Below are 22,996 nucleotides of genomic sequence, written 5' to 3' on the forward strand. Positions count from 1 at the left end.
GTATGATTAGTGTTGATTAATTGAATCAATTTGAGCTTGCATTTGCTACAATTTACCAAGGTACTAAGTTGATCATGGACATGACATTCGTAGTTCTTTCCTTTGCGTCTGTTTTTGCAAAATCTTATTCTGTATAGTATAGGAAATTGATGATAAAATTGGATGTTTATGTTCAACCTGCATTTTTGTTTTATTTTTATGTTTTGAACTTCCTAAGATGCATAAATCTTGTCGTCAGAGATATCACAGATGTTTAGTTTAGTTTTTAATGTAGGCTAATGACGACATGCTTTGAGAAGTATTAGGCACGAACGCATCAAGATATGTGATGTGTTTGGAAATCATTGGCCTTTTTTGAATTTTTTTTTTAGGGGTTGTAGGGGTTGTAGTGAGGGACTCTTGTGATGAGAAACACTTTACCTTGAGCAATTAGAATGAAAATACACCTTATTTGATCACTCATGGTGAAAATTCACCTCATTTAATCACGCATGGTGAAAGTTTACTTATGTCTCTATAGTAATGTTTCCTAAGTAGTCAAAATGCAATGTGTGCGTGCGCACATGTGCCTGCCTACTACCACACTGAGTAGATTATATACAGAGTTGTTAGAGGAGGAGCTCTCCTACATCAAGAGTTTTTTCGCAAAACATAATAAACTCCCCCTTTTTGCTAATGCTCACCCATGAAGAGACTTGAAATTATGCTTCATAACAGCAAATTGTATATCATCTTTGCCTAATCAAATAAGGTTTAATTCACTTGATCTTCCTTATTTTTTTAGATATATTGACATTTGAATGGTGGTTTGAAATATAAAAATGGGATTTGAGAACAGAGCAGCCAATCAACAATCAAATTCATCTTAATAATAAGTAATCAGAATTAGGCACTAAAAGTTCATTTAAAAAGAATTAGGCACTAAAATATTGCTGAATCTTAGCCTTATATATTCGTTGGTTGATCTTGTGGTAAAAAGGAAATCCCTTGCCCTCCGTTTGGATGAGGGAAAATAACTCGGAGTGAGCATTCAACTATATCCTCGTGTTGGATCAACGTTCAAAAGATAAACCTTGTGCATGTGCATCTCTCATCACATGATACTCAAACATGGAGAGAGAGAGAAATGTGGGCCAGAAGTGTTGAACCAAAAGCATCCCCTTATTTTATTATTGAAGGACTCTTATTTTAGGGGCACCCTTTGAGCCCACTATGAATTGTTTTATAACAATTTGAATGGTTTGCTTTTCTAGTTTTCATTCATATATCATTTTTACATAAAATTACACAAATTGAACGTCATTAAAGTATCTAATTGTGACCAACAAAATACATGAACATGGTGCTTCAAGAAAACACTAAAATAACAACTATTAATTTAGGTGTCAAATGGATTCATATTCAATTTTTTTTTTCTTGGAGAGATTTTCTTTAAAGGAATACCTAAAAGATGGATGGTTTGGATTATTGAAATACAATGTGAGTAGGCCCTACAAATGTGTTCTGCTTATTTGAGGGATCCCTCAACTGAATATATATATATAAGCTTATTTACAGCAGTACCTCCTAACAAAATGGTCAAATCTAACATTGCCCTCGGAAGTTAAAGTGACCCACCTTGCCCCCTTGACATATGTTTTACATTTTCACTTTGCCTCTATCGTTAACTCCATTCAAAAGTCTGTTAAAATTGCTGAAATAGCAGAGATATTTGTGTAATTTCATACACGTGGGCCCTTTACCCACTAATATAAGTAAGTGATGTGGCAAAGTGGAGCCTACCTCCAGCATGTAAACAATTAATAAATAAAAAAGAAATCTAAAAAAAGAAATTTAAAAAAAGAGAAAACCTAACAAAGGTGAAGGGACACCAATGTGGTGTCTTTCAAAGACCTTTCTGTGTAAGGGCTTGTCAAATTGATATGTGTTTAGTTCTGATAGCAGAGATGCTTACTCTATTAGAAGGCCTTCATTAGTGTCTTGTTACTAAATGCTTTAAGAATGAGCTAATGGAAGGTAATGTTTGAGCAAAATTTTGCAGGGAAAATATTCACACGTTGATTCCTTCTCTCTCCCCCTCAGTTCCTGCAAAAAAGACATGAGTAAGTCAATTAATTGGATCTTGAGAAAGATGCGACAAAGTAACGGAAAGGATGGAGGTTTTCTCCCACGGGGAGAGCCAAGTGGCTAGAGCCGTGTGTGTTTTGGAGCATAACTGTGAAGGAGAAAGAGAGAAAGTGGTGTGAGGGAGAGAGAGGTTTTGCTAGGGTTTTAGAATTTTACCTCAAGTGTGCTGTGTAGCCATGTATTTATAGAGTTCCTTGTAGGTTAGGGTTTGAAGAATAATCCCTATTTTAATTAGGATTATTCTTCCCCAAAAAGATTATAGGAATTAATAAAAGAGATTTGCTGGAAATTGACTCCTTGATTAAGGAAGATATTCCTATCTTAAATTAAATAAGATTTAATTAGGATAATTATTTGACCTAAGGAATATTCCCTTTTCCACATGTGATCTTCTTATTGGTTGTCAAAATTTGTGTTCCCACAAATGTCTCCCAACTTCTGCATGGCGCTTATGAGGCATGTAAGAGACGAGAAATATTTATCAGGCTTTCTAACTGTATCTGGCTTCCTTCTGTGAGTTGAGCTCCTAATTGGAGTAGGCTTTTGACTTCTTCTTGGAGTTCAGCTCTTAATTGGAATAAATTTGTGATTCCTTCTTCACCTAGGATGCCCAACCTTTATAAATACAAGGCTTCTCTTCACTCCTCTTCAAATTGCAAACTTGTTTTCCTCTACTTTCTAGCTTGCAGGAGAGATCTTAAAGGAGTGTACTTCTTTGTTGAGGAGAGGAGTCGTCGTCCACACCAAAGTAGGTCACGCTTGGGTTTTTATTTTTCTTCAATTTTTTCTTGCGATAAGGACCAGCTGACGTGGTACCTGTTGGTTGTCATCGTGACCATGTGGAGAGGCTGGTATGATCGACCGGCCGGCAGTCTGGCGAGCTGCGGTTGTTGTCATGATTATTTTTTTGCTGTTCTCGGCTAGGACGGCTGACCTCGGTTGGCCAATTGTTATTGTGACACTGCTCCTAGAGTTGCTTTGGAGCGACAAACCGCATGGCAGCGGTTGTTGGCGGTTGTTGTCGTGTCCCTTTTCAATTTTTTTCATTAACTATGGTTGCATCGCATGCCAAGTTGGGTGGCTCGCTAGAATGGCATGGGCCTAGCTGCGTCGTGGCTCAGGCTGTGTGGGCCGATAAGCTGGTGTGGGTGCGACCAATTGCAAACGATTGAAATTTGGCTTGGGCGAGGTGGCAAGGTGGTTGTCGTCTCGATGTGCTATTGCTAGCGGCAAAGATGTTTTTTGTTGTTGTAATCTTCAAACTTTTTGTTGTCATTTAGTTTTACTCTTTATTTCGAGTTGTCTGAATAGAGAAATCTTCATACTTTATTTAATTTTGATGTATTGCTCTTGGTTTAATGTTATATGAAATCTTCATATAAATATCTATCCTTTTCATTTTTGTTTTTTATTTTATGCTAGTTCTTATCTTTCACACTAGAAAAATATTGAAGTTCTCTTCATTAAGGCATAGAGAAGTGTTGAACGAATTAGCCGTTTTGTTTAAGTTGTTCTATTTTCTAGGATAAGATAAGCAGGTTGTTGCTACCTTGCTTAATAATCCAAATTGTTGAGGGATTCTTTTGTTATCTAACTTAGTCTTTTACCACGTTTAGGTTTGTTACAATGTGGTATGCTTTTTGGTTTATCTTGCTTTGTAAGGTTATATAATAATCATTCTTTATATTCAATAATACAGAACAATTCTCCTACTTTCAAAGGTCATCAGTAAAGAGTTCTTAATACATTAACAAGTGGTATCAGAGCTCACTCGAGGCATGATCATAACGATTGAAGCAGCAACTTGATTTCTTGCAGTAGCAAGTAGCCATGACGACAGAAAGCAACTTTGTTCAACCAGCAATCCTTGGCTTGATGGTCATTACGACCACTGGAGCATGCTGATGGAAAACTTTCTGAGATCAAAGGAGTATTGGCATTTAGTGGAGCATGGAGTTTCAAAGCTTGCAGAGGGAGCATCTGCTGCTCAAGCTAAAGAGGTGAAAGATCAAAAACTCAAGGATCTAAAGGCCATGAACTATCTGTTTCAAGCTATTGATTATTCCATTCTTGAAACTATTCTAAACAAGAATACTACTAAGGTATACGTATCAGGGAACAGAAAAGGTAAAGATAGCACAACTTCAAGCCTTTCATAAGGAGTTCGAGATGTTACACATGAAGGGAAGAGAGTCTGTGAATGAGTATTTTGTGAAGACTCTCACAGTGGCCAATAAGATGCGTATGCATGGTGGAAAGATGGATGACGTAACTGTCATAGAAAAGATTCTTTGTTCAATGACTGTCAAGTTTGACTATGTTGTTTTTCCATAGAGGAATCAAATGACATAGATAGTCTCTCGATTGATGCACTTCAAAGCAGCTTGTTGGTTCATGAACAACTCATGAATTGTCATGTGGTGGACGAATGAGCCCTACAGATTGTTCATGAAGGAACCTCAAGAGGAAGAGGTAGGGGACGTGGAGGCCATGAAAGAGGTAGGGGCATATTGAGTTATTTTGACAAGTCAACAGTTGAATGCTATCATTGTCATGAATTAGGACATTTTCGATACGAATGTCCTAAAAAGGAGAAAGAGCTTAAGTCGAATTTCATAGAAGCTGAAGAAGAAATGTTGTTGATGGCTTACATGAAGTCCAAGGAATTTAAGCAATATGACATTTGGTATTTGGATTCAGGGTGCAATAATCATATGTGTGGAAACAAAGGCTTGTTTTTTGAGATTATGAGACTTTCAGAGAACAAGTCAAGCTGGGAAATGACACAAGTTTTATTGTGGGGCAACATCAGAATTCGAATGAATGATTGTATGCAAACCATCACTGGAGTTTTCTATATGCTTGGGCTCAAGAGTAATCTTGTAAGCATTGGTCAATTACAAAGAAGGGGCTCACAATACTCATTCAACAAAACAAGATTAAGATTTTTCATCCAACAAAAGGTCTCATTATTCAAGCACAAATGTCATCAAACAACATGGTTGTGGCACAACAGGTATGGACACTTGAGTTTTAGAGGGCTCAACATGTTACATCAAAATAAAATGGTGAAGGGACTTCCTCAGCTTGAGTCTCCTACAAGGTTGTGTGAGGATTGGTTCATAAGAAAACAACACAAGGATGAGTTTCCGAAGGAAAGCACATGAAGAGCAGCACACACATTAGAGTTGGTCCATTCAGATATTTGTGGACCCATTAATCCTACTTCAAACAGCAAGAAAAGGTATTTGATTACTTTTATTGATGACTTTAGTAGGAAAATGGGGGTTTATTTTTTGAATGAGAAATAAGAAGCCTTTGATATGGTTGTAAGACTTAAGAATGTTGTTGAGAAGGAAACTGGATTAAATATAAAGTGTCTACGTACTGATCGTGGTGGTGAATTTACCTCAAATGAACTCACTAACTTTTGTGAGATGCATGGTATTTGTAGACAACTTACTACTTCCTACACCCCACAACAAAATGGGATTGCTGAGAGGAAAAATTGCACCATTATGAATATGATTCGATGCATGCCTGCTAAGAAGAAAGTTCCAAAAGCCTTTTGGCCAGAGGAAGTAAATTGGAGTGTGCATATTCTGAATCATCGTCCAACATTCACAATGAAGAATTCAACACCACAGGGGGCTTGGAGTGGTCACAAACCATCAGTTGAGCATTTTCATGTCTTTGGAAGTTCGGCGTATGCTCATGTCCTTGATCACAAAAGAAGTAAGCTTAAAGACAAGAGTATGAAGTGTGTACTACTCGAGGTAAGTGAGGAGTCTAAAGCATATAGACTTCATAATCCGATCACTAGAAAGATTTTAATCAGCCGTGATGTGAGATTTGATGAAGGGCAAGGTTGGGAGTGGGGTGAAAGCAGCAATTAAAAAGTCATTCTTGTTGATTTAGAGAACAAGGGAGGAAATGCATGCATAGAAATGGGTGCTAGTGATGATACAGAACGTGAGAATAATGATGGAGAAGATTCAAGCCCAAGTCATGTAGTAGAAGAAGTTATTGACTCTCCACCAAGAACCCGTGAAACTAGAACAAGAAGACAGCCAGCTTGGATGCAAGATTATGTTAGTGGAGATGAGTTTTCAGAAGAAGAAAGCACAACTCATTTTTCAATGTATGTGGACAGTGATCTCGTGGAGTTTGAAGATGTAATCAAGGAGACAAAATGGAGGAAAGCCATGGATTTTTGGAAATTGAAGTCATTGAGAAAAACAATACTTGGGAACTCACTGATCTGCCTGCAAGGGAAAAATCTTTAGAATGGATATTCAAAACTAAGCTCAAGAAAGATGGGAAAATTGATAAGTACAAGGCATGACTTTTAGCAAAGGGGTATAATCAAAGATATGGAATTGACTATGGAGAAGTGTTTGCACCTGTGGCTCAATTGATAGAATTCATTTAGTCATTTCTTTAGTAGCTCAGAATGGTTGGAATATCTACCAACTTGAAGTGAAATCGGCATTTTTGCATGGAGAGCTCAATGAAGATGTCGATATTGATCAACCTCTTGGCTATGAGAAGAAGGGAAGCTTATAAACTCAAAAAGGCACTTTACGGACTTAAGCAAGCTCTTTGAGCTTGGTATAGTCGGATAGAGTATACTTCATGAAGGAGGGTTTCAAAAAGTGTACTTATGAGCATACATTATTCATTAAAACTGATGAAGGAGGTAATTTTCTAATTGTTTGCCTTTATGTTGATGATCTTATATTTACTGGAAATAATGAACATATGTTTTCAAAGTTTTAAAAATCTATGATGGCGGAGTTTGATATGACTGACTTGGGAAGGATGAGATATTTTCTTGGAATAGAAGTTATGTAGTCAACCAAAGGGATTTTTATTGGACAGAAAAAGTATGCTTATGAAGTTCTTGAGAGGTTTCAAATGAAGGATTGCAATCTGGTTCAGAATCCAATTGTTCTTGGGGTGAAGTTAATGAAGAATTCGGGTGAAAATAAGGTGGATACTACTTTTTACAAACAGATTGTAGGTAGTCTCATGTATCTAACAGCCACTCGACCTGACTTGATGTATGTAGTTAGCCTCATTAGTAGGTACATGGAGTCACCAACAGTTTCACACCTTGAAGCTGCAAAGATAGTGCTTCGCTATGTTAAAGGAACAACTAGTTTTGGTTTGTTTTAAAAGAAGGGAAAAGCTAGGGAGTTGATTGCGTTTAGTGACAGTGTTTATGCAGGAGCTTTAGATGATCGAAAGAGTACTACTGGTTATGTTTTTATCCTTAGCTCAGGAGCTTTGTCTTGGTCTTCAAAGACGCAACCGGTGGTGACACTTTCAATGACTGAAACAAAATTCATTACAGCTACAGCATGTGCTTGCCAATGTTTATGGTTAAGAAGGTTGCTTGAAGAACTTTGCTGTACTCAGAAGGATCCAACTATAATTTATTGTGACAACAGTTCTGCAATCAAACTCTCAAAGAATCTTGTGCTGCATGGGAGAAGCAAGCACATAGATGTTCGATTTCATTTTCTCCATGACTTAGCAAGGGATAAGGTTATGGAGCTTAGTTACTGCCAAAGTCAAGAACAAGCAGCTAATATCTTGACTAAGCCATTGAAGGGTGAAGGCTTTAAAAAACTGCGTGGTTTGCTTGGAGTCTACAGTGATTCTATAGTAAACTGATCTTGAAGATTCAGTTTAAGGGAGGATGTTGAACAAACTAACCGTTTTGTTTAAGTTGTTCTATTTTCTAGGATAAGATAAGCAGGTTGTTGCTACCTTGCTTAATAATCCCGATTGTTGAGGGATTCTTTTGTTATCTGACTTATTCTTTTACCACGTTTAGGTTTGTTATAACATGGATTGCTTTTTGGTTTATCTTGCTTTGTAAGGTTATATAATAACCATTGTTTCTATTCAATAATACAGAACAATTCTCCCACTTTCAAAGGTGAAGAGTTCTTAATACACTAACAAGAACATATATTTGGCTAGTTCCCGAGCCAATTTAAATCAACTCAATGTTAGTGCGCATTTTACATTACATGGCGCGCCTAAGCAAACAACAACACACGAACAATCCTGATTCCTGCGGCCAATTTTCGGGCCATGTGGATGAAAATTTCGGGGTAAACAAATAGTGTGTATAAAACTGGAAATATTTTTACTCACCATTTTAACATATTATCGCCACCATTCTTAATACTTAACACGTGTCCACATGTATAACAATTGTTAACTTTTTATTTTGTATTTATGGAACCATGATTATATATATGAACATATGTCAAGTGTTAAAAAAATTGATGAGAATAACTCCTAAAAATGCTTTCGTATAAAATGCTCTTGAATAAAATTATGGACACTTTAACCCAAGAAATGCTCTTGTATAAAATTAGGGACTGCGTTTCATTGACCTTGACTTTCACAGTGGAAGGAACTTCCATTTTGGAAGTCAGTGTTTCAGTTTCAGCACAATAACAAGTTTTCCTTCCTTTTCCATCATTCCTCAAGTGAAGGAGACCCAACTCATGGATGCGAGTTTTATACCTCTACTCATCGCCTGTTTTCTTCTGGCCTCGTCCTTCACCATTGTTCACTCTCTCTCCAAACCACCTCTTCTTGGAGTTCACCCACTCGGTAATTCTCTCCCTCTCTCTCTGTTACTCTGTGCACAAAACAAGCAGAAAATTTGAGATGGGTCTCTTAATCCCAATAGTAAGTGGGTCTGGAGAGCCATTTGAGACATACCCAGATGCTCGTTTATCATTTTCTTCCTAAATTATTGAATTGAAATGGTTTCTGTGGATGCAGATGAGCAGTACTTTGTTTCAGAGGTGATCAAGTGCAAGGACAACTCCAAGTCCTTCACCAGAGATCGCCTTAATGACAATTTCTGTGATTGTGTTGACGGAACTGACGAGCCTGGTATGGTTACTCTTTTCGTGTTTTAATCTGTGCAGCCATTAATATATTACTTTCGGTTCTTCTGATGTACAAGTTTTTGAGTTTATTTATTTTCTTTCTTTTCATAATATCTCTTGCACATGTTTCAATTTTTGTTTAGGTTTTTAATGTCATATTACTTACTGCCTATTGGGTCGCTTTGAATGTCCTGAACTCACGTCACTTGGATTAGTTGTCAGCCATTGAATTTGATTTCATATTTTCTTGGAACCATTTGCATATAAGTTTCTGAATTGTCTTTCTTTATTTTGTTTTTTAAAATGTGAATCATAAAATCATAAAATTCATATGATTTATTTGTGTAGAAGCAGATGCATCCAGCTTCCATTTTGACAATAAGCGAGTCGAGTCCAACCTTGAGTGATTAGTGATAATGCTAAACTTCTACTTGGGTTTTCATACATTCTGTGTTTGCATTTTGCTGAGGTTTTACCCTGGATGTTTTAGTTTTTCGGATCCCCTTGTTTGTGTCTTGGTGATTCAATTGGGCTTCTTTGTATTTTCAGGAACTTCCGCTTGTCCTGCAGGCAAATTTTATTGTAGAAATATAGGAAGTACACCACAATTCCTATTTTCATCTCGAGTTAACGACCATTTTTGTGGTAAGTATCATCTGTATGATTACCTCTTTCCTTCAATGCTCGTTCACATTACTAGTTAGGCTTTTCTTAATTAATTGTATGCTATACATGGCTCATGGAGTTAACAGCTTAATTTATACTGGGAATGTTCCCTTAAATAGGATTGAGTTGATGCCTTGCTTGGTGGGTCTGTGAATGGTATTATTAGAATTTTTTACATTTGTTTTTGGATGACTAAGATGGTGTGTTTACTTGAATTTGAATAACATCCATTGTGCAATTCTGTTCAATGGAGGACCAAATCAGAAATGGATGGTGGAATTTCTTATGGAATGGCTCCTTGGTATGGCATGGCTGCATTCTTCAGACCTATTGCTTCCTTATTAATATTAGGTCCTTGGTCTCCATTCAATAAGTCTTGCTGGCCTAGTAGACAATTTGTTACACTAATACGACCAGAAAATCCATGGCAATAATCCAATTTTTCTCTATTTTTTCTGGTCTCATCATGTGTACGCTTTCTGTATATAGTCCTACTTTGTATTTTGATATATGATGCTTAAGTGTTTTCTTGTGTTGTCCACTTCCAATATCTGTTGTTATTCACCGTCTTTGTAGATTGCTGTGATGGAAGCGATGAGTATGATGGCAATGTCAATTGTCCAAACACATGCATAATGGGCGGGAATATTGAGTACAAAACTGACCATCACTTCTCAAGAGTTGGGGGTCTAGTTGGGGATCTAGGGCATGTCGGTGCAAAACAAGCCAAAAGTGGAGTTAGTTTGGATGACTTGATTCAGAAGCTTAAAGGTATTCTCTTGTTTCTGACTATGTTTTTGTATAGCTGAAATTATATGTAAACATTAGTTGCCGCTTCTGTGTTTCCAGGTTTGAAGATATTAATAATCATACAAGTAGTTATTACTATTATTGTCGTGGTTTTCCGGATACTCCGTCGTCGTGCCAGATCTAAAAGAAGGCGTTACCACAAAGTAATTCAACATTTGTTATTCTGCTTTTGGTAATACTATCCACGACTTCTCCAGTTATTCTTTCATCAATACCTTACAAAAATGGGATTTTGTAATATTTTCTCAGGTTTTATACTAGCTTGATGGCTGATTTTCTCATGGGTTCCTCCAAGTATGTCTAAGGATTTCAATACATGAAGTTGACTTGCCTAGGAGGGTTTATTGTTCCTTAAAAGAGCCTCAGATTTGCAAAGTTTTGGGAAGCTTCACACTGATCCAAAAGTTCTATAGCAAGAGTTTACAACTGTGCATGTACTTTTTCATCCGGCAAATGCACACTAATGGACATGAAGCTTAACACACAGTATACAAGATGCCGTAGGGGTTCCGGTCATCGATGATCCACTTGGCATAAATAAAAGTATGCTCGAGGTCGTATCAGAGCCTGTAAAATAGAAATATTCCTAATTCAAAATCTATTCTTAGGGGCAACTCTTCTTGTTTGCCTTGAACCTTGAAAGATGTTCTATTTAGGCAACGAATGATTTACACATAATGCTCTGTGGATAAAGATATGGAAAGTTTTGTAATGATCTATACATAACTTGCAACAGGTCCTTCGTTTTCGTTTTTGTCTTAAAGAAGGAATGAGTCCTGGTGTTATTAAGAATGAAGAAGAATTCGTAGTTTCCCACCTTTCAGGAAGCTTGGCTGTAGAGAAAATTAGCATAAACTTTTCTAAGTATGTGTCAAAGCTTTTGCAGTGAGGAAGGATCAAAAGCGGTTCTAAGAATACAGAGCAAATGTTGACTGCATGTTGAGGGGATTTAATAGAGAAATTGGTTTTGAATAACAACAACCAATACAATAAGCTCAGGATTTATTTGAGCAAATTACATATATACTAATAACTTTCTGAATATAATGTGTAGCATTCATACCTCACTTTGTTTGAATCATATATAAAGGTAGTGTTGTTTTACCAACTAGCTCTTGGTCTAGTGGTACGTACTTCTTTTCCCGATGTTGGAAAAGGTTCCAAGTTTGAAACTCGCAACCCCTACTGATCAATTAAAAGGGGGAAAAAAAGTGTCCTTTCATTCTCTTTTTGTTAATTATTTAGAGTTCATTTTCTTACTCTTAAAATCAACCAGTTTTCACTTAGTTATGAATTCTCGATTCAACTCCGATAAATTTGAGAATAATATATATTTTTGATGAGTTCGATCACTAACTCATTACGGTGGCATAGTTTTCTAAAACATCTTGTAGTTTGTAAATATATACTAGCCTCTCCACACGCGCTTCTATGCCTGCGAGAGGTTTTTTTATTTATAAAATTTAAAATTTATTTTAGAATTAAAAAATATAATGGGCAGTAGTGTTCCATAAAAATAGGATTCATTATCTGATTTTTCTTTTAATTTTAATTTTTTTAAAATATGAAAAAGTGTGAATTTACCATATTATCCTCATTTAATTAATAATTTCAATTCTTAATGTTTGTATTAACTAAGAGCATTTTCTGGTATTTTGAATGTTTTACCATTCTCTGTCTTTTGCTTTATATATAGAGATAAAATAAATTTTTGAATTTTATTTAAAAAAAATTTAAAAAAAAACACGAAACAAAGTTGTTGGACTGCACCCAGAGTCCACTAGCCACGGATATCGAACCCATTTAGAATGGGCGAGCCCTAATTCGACCCGATTTGGGGTTAAACTTCAACCTGTCTCCATACCGAAATCTTCGCCAGCATTACTAAAAGCATGAAGATCTTAATCAGAACTGAACATTGTGCGCATCCTAGCAGCATTAGAAATCATGAAGTAAGAAGACCAGCAAGTTCTTTGTAACCCATTTCCAGGCTTGGTGATGCTGGTATGCTCTGCTATTTGTCACTGAATGTTATTATTCATTGAATGCACGTTTCCTGTTTGACAATATTCCTATGAGAGAAATGGGCTTCTTTTTTATTTTTTGTTCTCTTCTTTTTGTTAATCTTTGTGTAATCAATTTTCTTAGGCTCCGTTTGGATGGAGGTATTTGAAAGGACTAGGAGTGTGAAGGGCAGGTTATGTTAATGACATATATATTATCTTGAAATAAGTTAATGTGAGTTGTAGGTCATTTTGAAAGTAACAATGGCATTTACAGTGGTTTTAGCTTATATTGTAGTTAGCCATGGCCCATGATAAACGTGCTTGTAGATTAGGGGAATTGCCTATGCCAATATTATTTTGAGTACTAGTGAGCAAAGCTTTCTGAGATTCATGTACTTAACAGAGTAAGATGATGATTTACAAGTAACTTTTATATCTTAAATTGGACCCAAAATCTTCAAATTCGTTCATCAATTTTATATGCCAATGCTCTCTTTTCGATATATTTGGTAATCTTCAAATCTGTGAAAGGTTATCCAAGTTATTTGGTTCCCAGCTTTAGGTTTCATTTTGTAATCCAGATGTTAACACTTCTATGTATTTAGGTTTCATCTTCAGTATGTGAAAAGCTGACCATGTCATCGATTCTCCAGCTACCTGATGTTAACATTGTTGCAATGATCAAATTCTTCAGGTTTCCTTTCGTAATCCAGATGCTTCCAATGTCATGCAAATGTTGATGTCTTACACTCTAGAAGTACAACATGGCTATCAGAGCAGCAAAGTTTTGCAGATCCTTTCTTCCTCAATATTGTCGTCTCCTCCAATATTGTTCCATCTACTCAATCTCTTCATCACAGATGCTCCAAGAAACTATAAAAAATGCAGTTGAAGCCAAAACCTACCAGAAAATTCCTGATCTTCTCAAATCCTCTGCTCAAGCTTGCCAAAACCCGAATCCTTTCTCATTCCTTTCAACCTTTCCCCACAACCTTAGAACGCAAGTGGTTGATGAAATGTTGCAGTCTTTCATCCCCCTAAGACCTCGCTCTCGGACTCAGATTGCCTATTCCTACCTCCTGTCCTTTACACTGCAATGCTCCAATCCCTTCCCTCTTGCTCTTGCCATCCTCCAACGAACTCTTCGCTCTGGTTGCATTCCTGTCCCCCAAACCCTTCTTCTCCTCTCTTCTGCTTGGCTGAACTACCGGAATGAATCTCACTCTGTCTCTAAGATCCTATTAGAAATGCAGTCAATTGGATATCATCCGGACAGTGGTACATGCAACTACCTTATATTGTCTTTGTGTTCTGTGGATCAGTTGAATGAGGCAGTGAAAGTCTTAATGGAAATGAGTAGGGCAGGATGTGTTCCTGATTTGGAGAGTTTTGACACGGTAATTGGTGCAATGTGCACTGTCAGAAGAACAGCTGAGGCAATAGATATGATTAAGCAAATGGTAGAGAAAGTTGGGTTGACACCAAGGCAGGGGACGATTGCAAAAGTGGCAGCAGCATTGCGAGCAAACAGAGATATATGGAGAGCATTTGAGATGATTGAGTTCTTAGAGAGGGATGGCTACCCTGTTGGCTTTGAGAGCTATGAGTTGGTGGTTAATGGGTGCTTAGATTGTGGTGAGTATATTTTGGCGGGGAAAGTGGTGATGGGGATGACGGAGAGAGGTTTTATACCTTATATTAGGACCAGGCAGAAGGTTGTTGAGAGGTTGGCTGGTGCTGGTGAATGGAAGCTGGCTTGTTCTGTGAGGCAAAGATTTGGAGAGTTGAGGTCTTAGCTCCTTGTATTTATTCTTTGGGTCCATGGATTCGAGTTCTTTGCATCGAAGGGAGATGGTACTCAGACCATTGCCTATGTCGCACAGAAGAGCTGGCTTGTTCAATGTTGCTGTGTTCTGCAGTTCAGCTTCTTAAAAGTCTGTTGTAATTTGATGGTAAATTCATGGTGGTTAATTCTCCATACAAAGGCCCAATAGTGTTTGAGATGAAAAATTACTTCTTCTTACAACTGAACAAATTAGCAAGTTTAAACTTTTCTGGACCCAAATGCAACAGAATTTTAAATTAGCACTATAAATGTAAACAATTATCAACAAAATTTAAATAATTTATTTTTAGTTGACAGAATGAAGGTGGGATTGACAGAATAAGAAATGCTCTTCTTTTCCCATTGAAACGAAGTTTCTAATACAAAGATTTTGCTAACATCTTCAAAAGTAGTTCTCTTCTCCTTTTGAAATGACCTATGTTTTGGGTGGCCTTTGTTGTTCCTTTTTTTTAGTTTCCCTCTTTTCTTTGTATAAACCTTACTTGTTATTTATTGGAATTCCACACTTGCATATTTTACCTTGATTTTACATGAAATTACTACATAAAAGGAACTTGTCTAGCTACCTTTCTATTGTACTTCCAGAAAAGGTTAATTTCCCATCAACACTGCTCAACCCTTAACAGGGTAGCTAGCCTGCATGGCAATGCCGCAGGTACCTTTCTTATCAACTGAATCACGTGTCATTCTTATATAACCAGATTCACCCCAGTCAGGACCCCAAGAATTCTTTACAATCCAGTACTTTTTACCACTATCTTCCCCATAGCCGACCGCTGTGACCCCGTGGTTGAGATTCTTTCCACATTGGCCAGTGAAGATACCTGAAGAATAGAATTGAAAAGCATAACTGGCAGCGTCAACTGCAACAGAGACAGGTTGGTGTGCAACTGCAGCTTGGAGGCTTCTCTCACTATTGGCAGGTATGCTTTCATAACCACTTATGTTCACAGCACGGTTTTTCAAACTATCTTCATCACATATGCCATCTGATCCTTTGTAAGGATAATCCTTTTCAGTGGAGAGTCCATTATCTTTTATGAAACTAAACGCTTTTTCCATGTATCCACCATTGCAGCCTTCATTCCCGGTTTTGACATCGCAGTCCACAAGCTCTTGTTCTGATAGTGACACCAATTTTCCAGTTTTGATTTGGTTAATGCCTTCCACAGCTGCTACTGCAGAGAATGCCCAACAACTTCCTGTGTATTGAAAGTGTAAAACTATGAGAGGTTGCTACTTAATCTGCAATATTTCCTTTTCAGCAAGCGGAACAAGAAGGTCATGTAAGTACTACCTACAAACCCAACTTTTAATAATTGTGTGTATATCATAAAGCCAAAATTGAATTTAAGGCTTGGGCGTCTTGGTGTTTACTTGGAATGTGATAGAATATACATTTTCATGGTTGAGTAATTCTAAGTAAGTTTGAACCTAAATCTAGAAAAGTACATATTTACCCTGTCTTTTTGGTTGTGTGAAGAAAGCTCAGGGATGTGTCTAAAATCAAGAAATTATATTTCCACATGTAGCATATAATAACTAATCCATCTTCTAGTGGAAAATTATTATAAGTCAAAACTGAATAAAAAAAACCATAGCAAACATCTAGTTCAGGAGCACAATAAAGGAGAGAAAAATAATGAGCATCCGTTTTTTGAATGCCTATTTCAATTTATACCACATTGGCCTTGATTCTTGATTGGAGTTACTGCACCATTCTTTCTCCAATCCACTGCAGTCGGAAGATCCTCATCTTTGTCATAACTGAACTTTGTTTTCGGATGACTCCTAGTTTGGAAACCCATGAAGGTGTTTGTAAACTCTAAGTTTGTGATATCTGCAAATTTGTTGTCAGTGAGTTTGTATGATTGATTTTGAGAATTTACGAAATCAACAAACTCAATGTTGGATTTGTAAACCCCAAAACGGTATTCCGCTTCCTCTCTATTTTTATATATCCGGCCATATTTTTGCAGCCACCTTTCGTACCTCTCCTTCATAGCTTTCGGGTCTGTCCTTAGAGGCTTGTACGTTTCGGAACATGCTGTAGATGATATACAGAAAATCCAAACCATAAAAAATGTTAAGCTAGCACGCGTCAACACCATAGATGTCTCCATGGCTCCCCTTGGAATGCTGGTGAAGAATGGGGCTATCTTATGCGTAAGATGTTTGCTTGTAGATAATCTCGAGTGCAATCTGGATGTCAAGTTTGCATTTTCTAGGTATTTTAGTTCCGGCCTTGTTTATACCACTACTACTCAAGGTAGTTCAAAAGCATTGTTTTGTTCACGTCTTTGGTGCTTATGAATTTGTTAAGGAAAGTTTGTTATATTGTAGTGATGTGTTAAATATGCTAACCTACGAACTGAATGTTGCTATTTTGTACTATTTCCGCTTACCATCTAATGTATCATTTCTTTAATCGAGATCGTTCTCTGTTAGACAAATGGCACATTAGATAGCGATGGAGTTGAGATGATACAAATAGTTTTATTGTTACGGGTGTTAATACTCGTATTGTGCACCAAACCAATATTCGGTCCAAAACAACAAAAGTTGTCCCAAGGAGATTCATGTACGAGTGAAGTTAACGAGTGATTAAGCTAAGGTTCATGCAAAAGCTGCGATCATGCTAAATCTCCCAACACGTAAGGAATTGAGTGATGACATGATATTTGAATGAGAACTTGTAGTGGTGTGTTTTTCTATCTGAAGTGTAGGTAATATAAATTATTTTCCAAGTAATGTACAACAAAGTAATTACACCCTAGTTGTGACTGTGTTCTTTGAGATTGTGTGCCAGTCTGTCAGAGGTAGATGGATGGGCATGAAGTGTTATGCAAAGAGGGGGGGTTTTTCTTTAACCAATATGGGATGGATTTCAACTTGAAACTTGTTTTAACGTAGATTCAAAGAAGAAATATAACTAGATTAAGAACTAGTTGGTTGCAGGATGGTTATTTTGTTGTTGTTATCGTGTTTTGTAACTTCAGCTTTAGCTTGTCATTTGGTTGTAGATTTGTACATTTGTAAAATGAAAACTGAATTGGAGATTCACAGATAGTTTTAAAATTTGTATATTGTTGAATAAGCCAACCAAACTAACATATCTGCCCTCTCAAGCGCCAAAAAACTCCAACCAGTGTACATGAGGCGAGCCTTTCTGGGAGGTGGCTTCCACAAACCTCCAGAGAATTTCACCGAAAAATGCACGCCTTTCTGCGAGGCTTCCACATGCCACACGGAGCATTTCACCGAAAAGGCGTAGCGAGGCGCAGTCAAGGCGATCAAGACAGAACAAAAGGAAATTGATGATTGTATACCCCAACAATCATGTATAAAATGATGATTGTATACCCCAAATCAAAGAAGGATTCATCAAGGAGGGTAGCAAATTTCTTCTATGTATACACATGAGCTTTAGAAAGTCAAAAGCCCGAAGCCAAACAAACCTTATTGCAAGATAATCTATAATTTTTAGATTTCTTCTATATACACCAAGGTTGTACTATTTTCCCTTCACTATGGCTTTCTCCCATTGAGTTTCCCTAGCAAATGTTTTAATCATGCAACTTATCATCGGGGCCACTCTTGAATTTTTCAGGCCCAGGGCAAATGTGAAAAATTAGGCCCCTTAGATATATAATTTTTTTTTTTTTTTCACTTAAGTGCTAGACTCACTTTTATTTTTCAATCAACATTTAACTTATTCAAATTAACTAAAAATTTAACATTCAAGAAAAATAAATTATATAAATTCAAACTTCAATATACAAAAATCTAAAATAAGACGCTACCCTTGATACATTCAAATCTAATGCATAAACAAGATAAATACTTGTAACAATTCAATCATTTTCTTTTCTTTTTTGACTTCCAAATTGTTTTCTTTTTAGGAATCATTGCTACTTGAAATAAGAAATAGTAGAAGGAAATCCAATGAAATTTTAGTTCTTAAAATAATAATAAAGAAGAACATAACTTAGAATTTGAGAAATCCCCCTCCACGACAACAAACTTAAAACTTCCAAATTTGCAATTAGTTAGCGCTTAAAAGAGTTGAAACAACCCATGTTACTTTTAAAAAAAATTAAAAAAATATATAATAAATATAATATACATCTTTATAAATAAAAATAAATTTGGGCCCCTCAGGACAATGACTGCTCTTGTCCAAGGCCGACACTGCTTATCATTGTTGTGTGAACATCCAAAGAGAGTGTTGTGAATGTTATTATATTGATGCCATTCAATTACATCTAATATTTATTATATTGAAAATGTATTTATTTAAGATAAATCATCTTAGTAATATGCTTAGGGTTCTGTTTGATATATATAACTAGAGACTTGATGACCTATTTAATCACTTGGTTACCTATAAAATAAGAGTTTAATAATAAAAAATAAAAATAAAAACACTCTCTAAATTCCCTCAAACATTTCTCTCTTGCTTATTTTGTTTCTATAATTTGAAGTATATATGAAAAGTTATTGGGAGTTGTCACTGATTAGAAAGAAATACAATTGGGTGAGTCTGTATTGGAAAGTATGAACAGAAGTCTCCCCTAATCATGTCATGTGCAGTATGATCCATCTCACCTGCCATTGCAAGGATCACCCACTTTTGCACTTAAATACTTTGGCAAAGTCATTGTCCATGAACGTGTGTAGTGAACAGGAGCAAGCAAGATTATATGGGAAACCCATTTCCCACATGCAACAAGCCCCACAGATATGCTGATGATTTATACACCTGGCATTTTTACCTGACTAACTCTCAGTGCTTTTTGAATCTATGAGGCCAAGAGGGAGATCATGCATCCCCTCGCGTTCCCATTTTCCTACAAAAGTTTAGTGGCATGGAGCCCAAAAAACAAAAAGGTTTAGTGGTGAGATCGACACTATTTAGGCAGATCACGTGACGTCGTGTCATTGGTCAATCAGCTCGGTGAAGATCACATGCCAGCAATTCACATATCAAAATCAAGCACTGTATATAAAACTTCCAAAGGAAGATGTCAATTCTTCTTTTATTTTTTTCATTTTTTTTGGTTTAGGAAATCTCAACCAAGGGAGGAAATTTATTAAATCAAGAATTGCAATGGGAGATGATACATGAAGCCTAACCTCGACGCATAGACTTTAAGAAAAGAACGTCTTAAATAAAATCAGGAGGCATATGTACTCAAACCAACGAAACCTCTTTATATAAACCAAACTTGGCTTGTCTATGCGCTACACCATTAGCCTCTCTATGGACATCTTGGAATAAGAAAGATCAGGCTTGAAGGTAATGTAATTAAGCTAACTTAGAGATCAGGCTCTGTGAATAGACCTCTCGTACAAAGTAAAGCTTATTTTGTGTCATGCATGAAAAAGACAAGTGTCGTGCTTCCCACGCTCATGCAGTAGTCTGCTGAGTGTTGACTGCTTGCATCGTTTTCGTGACAAAGCGTTTTGTTCTACTTGGTATATACGTCTAGTGCGTGCATAGACATGTAGCTAGCATTATTACAGAGGGGGGCCAGCCAAAGAGTATGTACGACCACATGATATATGTACAATTGTTTTACTACGAGGTAACTGATAGGATTTTTAGTACCTGTGTAAATAGGGTTAAAATCACATAAAATACTTGTAAGAATACAAGACTATTGTATTATAGATGCTCATGCAAGGTCGTTCTCCCCAAGGACTATTTAGCAATTTATGTAAAAACAATTTCCAATTAACTACTTAAAATTAAAAGATGAGAAAGATGAATATGAACTTATTTGATACTAAAAATGAATTTTAAACAAAAACAAATACGATTGAATGGAAAAAAAATTTTAAATACCAATTTATAAAAGCACTAGGGTTTCACTATTACCTAGCAATCCTATTAATTTTTACCAATTACTTATGATTTGCACATGCCATTTTGAAGGTTAGGTTTTCCTAATTTATATTCTACTTGGAACCTCCAACATAGAACGTATATCCAACATGCAATCCGTTCAGACGTTCGGATCAAATCTGAACATGAAAGACTCATTAAGTTCTGTGAAAACTCTTTGAAAAACCATGCAATCCGTCCAGACATTCTGATCAAATCTGAACATGAAAGACTCATTAAGTTCTGTGAAAACTCTTTGAAAAACCATGCAACCCTTAAGACGTGGTGTTCATCTCAAGTGAAATTACAATTACTAATCACAAGAAGCTAGCGTCAATTTCAGGGAACCTTTCGATCAAAATTGCATCTAATTACTTTTCTAAAGATCCTAATGGTGATCAGATATTAAAACAATTAGATAGTTTAAAACAGTGATTAACAATTCAAAGAATGCATGCACTCAATCATAAGCAATTAAATAAAAATCACATATTCATGCTAAGGCTCAAGGCTTCACCATAGCAAAAGAGAATTAGTTACGCATATTCATAATTGAAATCCAAGAAAATATTATTAAGAAGAAAAAGAATGAAAACACCTTCAAGTCGCAAAACTCAAAACCCTAGCAATTGCTCTCCACAATGTCACGTTCAAAAGTGAAAAAGAAGTCCCAAAATTACTGTGAAAAGAAGCTTAAATATCTCCTAAAACCTAGCTGCCCAATCCCCACAAGGAAACTAAGTTAAAATAAAATAATACTAGGAGATAAAATCCAAGTTGGATTAGGAGAATCTGCCCACAATCTGCCGCAGCCACATTTTGGCCTCAAATCTCCTCCAAATCTTGCCCAATATAGCTTGTTTTAAAGATAAAAATATTCTGAACACTTCTCTAGAAGGCCACGAACCCATCCGAGATCATCTTGGGCTCCAAAAATGCAATAAAAGCCCAAAATGTCACTATTCCAGCACCATGCATGGCTCTTTTATTTTATTGCCATAAAATAACTGATTGGTTGAAAAATCTGAAATTTCGATACGATCAAGCTAAGTGACTCACGAATGTCCTTCAACTGGAATTACTCCAAAATTCGTCCATTTGATTATGTTTTGCTCTAGAGAGAGTCGAAAGTCCCATATTGGAAATATAATTCAAAGTATCAAAATTCTTCCAAAATATTAACCAAAATATACAATGAATGAGGTTAAATATATAATATAAAATATACCCATTATTAACTAACATTGATCATTTACTTGGTTTCATTTGGGTGCAAAAATTCTTACTTTTTTTTTGTGGGGAAAAAGGAAATTACAAAACAAAGCCCCTAGAACAAGAATGCCTAAAGGGGTTGAAATAAAAGACGGAGCAAATTGATAAGGGAAGACCAAGCTCCCAACAAACTTGCAATGAGAGCCCATGGTCCAGCTTAGCAACCTGATCTACCGTGAAGTTTGCCTCCCTAAACACATGCTGGAAGCGGATAGAAGCAGCAGAAGTGTTAAGGAGCCAAATATCCTGAATAATTTGTTGGATGCTCCAAGGGGGATGAACTTTTTTAGGACACTGTCAATAAAAAGTTAGAGTCACCTTCAACCACAATTTGACCCCAACTTCTATCGATGGCAGTAGCAAGACCATCCCGAAGAGCAACACTTTCAACCACATTTATGGAGTTCGCAAAAATTCTTACTTACATATACACAATGCGCCTTATTCTCGTAAGAATGTATACGCATGCAACTCATTATTTATAATGAATCTTGCAATTATGTGTACTAACCTAACATATTATGTTGACCGTACATAATAGCTAATTTGCCTGAGGTTGGCATGTCCCTGTTCTAATGGCAATTTTTTTTTTTTTTTCTTCCTAATAAAAAGTCTCTATACAAAAAAGGAAAGGGAGTACTTCAATTACACCAAAAGTCCCAACAAGTCAGAATTGATAAAAGATTTGATTCACATTGGGAAAGTTATATACTATGACAGGCATTAGATACTAATTCACAAAGCAACTCAATTGTTTGTAACATAATCAATAGAGTGCATTTGACAATAGGGGATTAGAGGGTAGATAGGCCCACAGCCTGCCGAATGAAAAATACTTCTAGAAAATCACTAAACACTAATGATGTCATCATGATCTCAGTTATCAAAGATACATCTTCCTTCGATATGGCAATAGCCTGTCGAGGTTGCTGAAGCTTCACTTACAGAACCTAAGCCTTGGATACATGTCGCCCTCACAGTGATTTATGAAGTTCTGCATCGAAACTTTGTGCAAATACTCACTTCCATTCCTTTATAAAAGGGGAATAGTGCCTAGGTAAAAAAGTAACTACCTTTCACTTTTACTATTACTCTGTCAAAAGTACTGTGTCTCCCGCACTTGTTGACTTAAGTATTAGAGAGCCTTTGGCAAGTACCACACCGATGCCCAAAGCTTGACGACTGCTTCCTTTGTCCCTCTTATGCATGTCAATCTATCTACCGAAAGTCTCCCTACTGAAGATCTACACATTTCCATCTTCGTTGAAGACCCTATACTTCATTATCTAAAGTTGAAACAAGATTTGAACATCAACAGATTGGCGTTGTCTGTGGGAATTGACTTCTAAATCTCACTTCTCTACTAGCCTTTCCTGGCTCCTTCACCCATTAGTGTCTCCCGCACTTGTTGACTTAAGTATTAGAGAGCCTTTGGCAAGTACCACACCGATGCCCAAAGCTT

The 22,996-nt window shown here is 36.5% G+C and overlaps 3 protein-coding genes across 5 annotated transcripts; 2 read left to right on the forward strand and 1 right to left on the reverse strand.

Annotated features, from left to right (window-relative positions):
- Window positions 1-8,541: 8,541 nt before the first annotated feature.
- LOC103328505 (kinase C substrate, heavy chain-like protein) lies at window positions 8,542-11,271 on the forward strand. Of its 2 annotated transcripts, none has more exons than XM_089051318.1 (6): window positions 8,542-8,763; window positions 8,938-9,051; window positions 9,597-9,692; window positions 10,290-10,484; window positions 10,563-10,695; window positions 10,773-10,969. In XM_089051318.1, the coding sequence occupies exons 1-6, from the start codon at window positions 8,655-8,657 to the stop codon at window positions 10,825-10,827; spliced, it is 702 nt and encodes a 233-aa protein (XP_088907444.1). In that variant the 5' UTR covers window positions 8,542-8,654; the 3' UTR covers window positions 10,828-10,969. The 2 variants fall into 2 exon arrangements, with proteins under 2 accessions (XP_088907444.1, XP_008229125.1); XM_008230903.2 differs by having other exon boundaries at window positions 8,544-8,763; window positions 10,563-10,666; window positions 10,773-11,271.
- A 1,025-nt stretch (window positions 11,272-12,296) lies between these two features.
- Window positions 12,297-17,438, forward strand: LOC103328507 (Pentatricopeptide repeat (PPR) superfamily protein). 2 transcript variants are annotated; one of them, XM_089050900.1, is made up of 5 exons: window positions 12,297-12,527; window positions 13,224-14,481; window positions 15,077-15,298; window positions 15,454-15,661; window positions 16,809-17,438. In XM_089050900.1, exon 2 carries the CDS (start codon window positions 13,294-13,296, stop codon window positions 14,323-14,325), a length of 1,032 nt encoding a protein of 343 aa, XP_088907026.1. In that variant the 5' UTR covers window positions 12,297-12,527; window positions 13,224-13,293; the 3' UTR covers window positions 14,326-14,481; window positions 15,077-15,298; window positions 15,454-15,661; window positions 16,809-17,438. The 2 variants fall into 2 exon arrangements, with proteins under 2 accessions (XP_088907026.1, XP_088907025.1); XM_089050899.1 differs by lacking the exon at window positions 16,809-17,438 and having other exon boundaries at window positions 15,454-15,787.
- On the reverse strand, window positions 14,963-16,498 carry LOC103328517 (Cysteine proteinases superfamily protein). Its single transcript, XM_008230914.2, has 2 exons — window positions 16,057-16,498; window positions 14,963-15,577 (listed from the first exon to the last, which is right to left on the reverse strand). The coding sequence occupies exons 1-2, from the start codon at window positions 16,496-16,498 to the stop codon at window positions 14,988-14,990; spliced, it is 1,032 nt and encodes a 343-aa protein (XP_008229136.2). The 3' UTR covers window positions 14,963-14,987.
- Window positions 17,439-22,996: the final 5,558 nt, after the last annotated feature.

The sequence above is a fragment of the Prunus mume genome, linkage group LG4 (assembly GCF_029339155.1).
Source record: "Prunus mume cultivar Tortuosa linkage group LG4, ASM2933915v1, whole genome shotgun sequence".
In the NCBI taxonomy this organism is placed as follows: Eukaryota; Viridiplantae; Streptophyta; class Magnoliopsida; order Rosales; family Rosaceae; genus Prunus; species Prunus mume.

Coding starts and splice junctions, on each gene's coding strand:
- LOC103328505 (XM_089051318.1), top strand. CDS start 8,655: ATGGATGCGAGTTTTATACCTCTACTCATCGCCTGTTTTCTTCTGGCC. Junction 9,052..9,596: donor TGACGGAACTGACGAGCCTG/GTATGGTTACTC, acceptor TTGTATTTTCAG/GAACTTCCGCTTGTCCTGCA. Junction 9,693..10,289: donor AGTTAACGACCATTTTTGTG/GTAAGTATCATC, acceptor CCGTCTTTGTAG/ATTGCTGTGATGGAAGCGAT.
- LOC103328507 (XM_089050900.1), top strand. CDS start 13,294: ATGGCTATCAGAGCAGCAAAGTTTTGCAGATCCTTTCTTCCTCAATAT.
- LOC103328517 (XM_008230914.2), bottom strand. CDS start 16,498: ATGGAGACATCTATGGTGTTGACGCGTGCTAGCTTAACATTTTTTATG. Junction 15,578..16,056: donor CAAGAATCAAGGCCAATGTG/GTATAAATTGAA, acceptor TTCAATACACAG/GAAGTTGTTGGGCATTCTCT.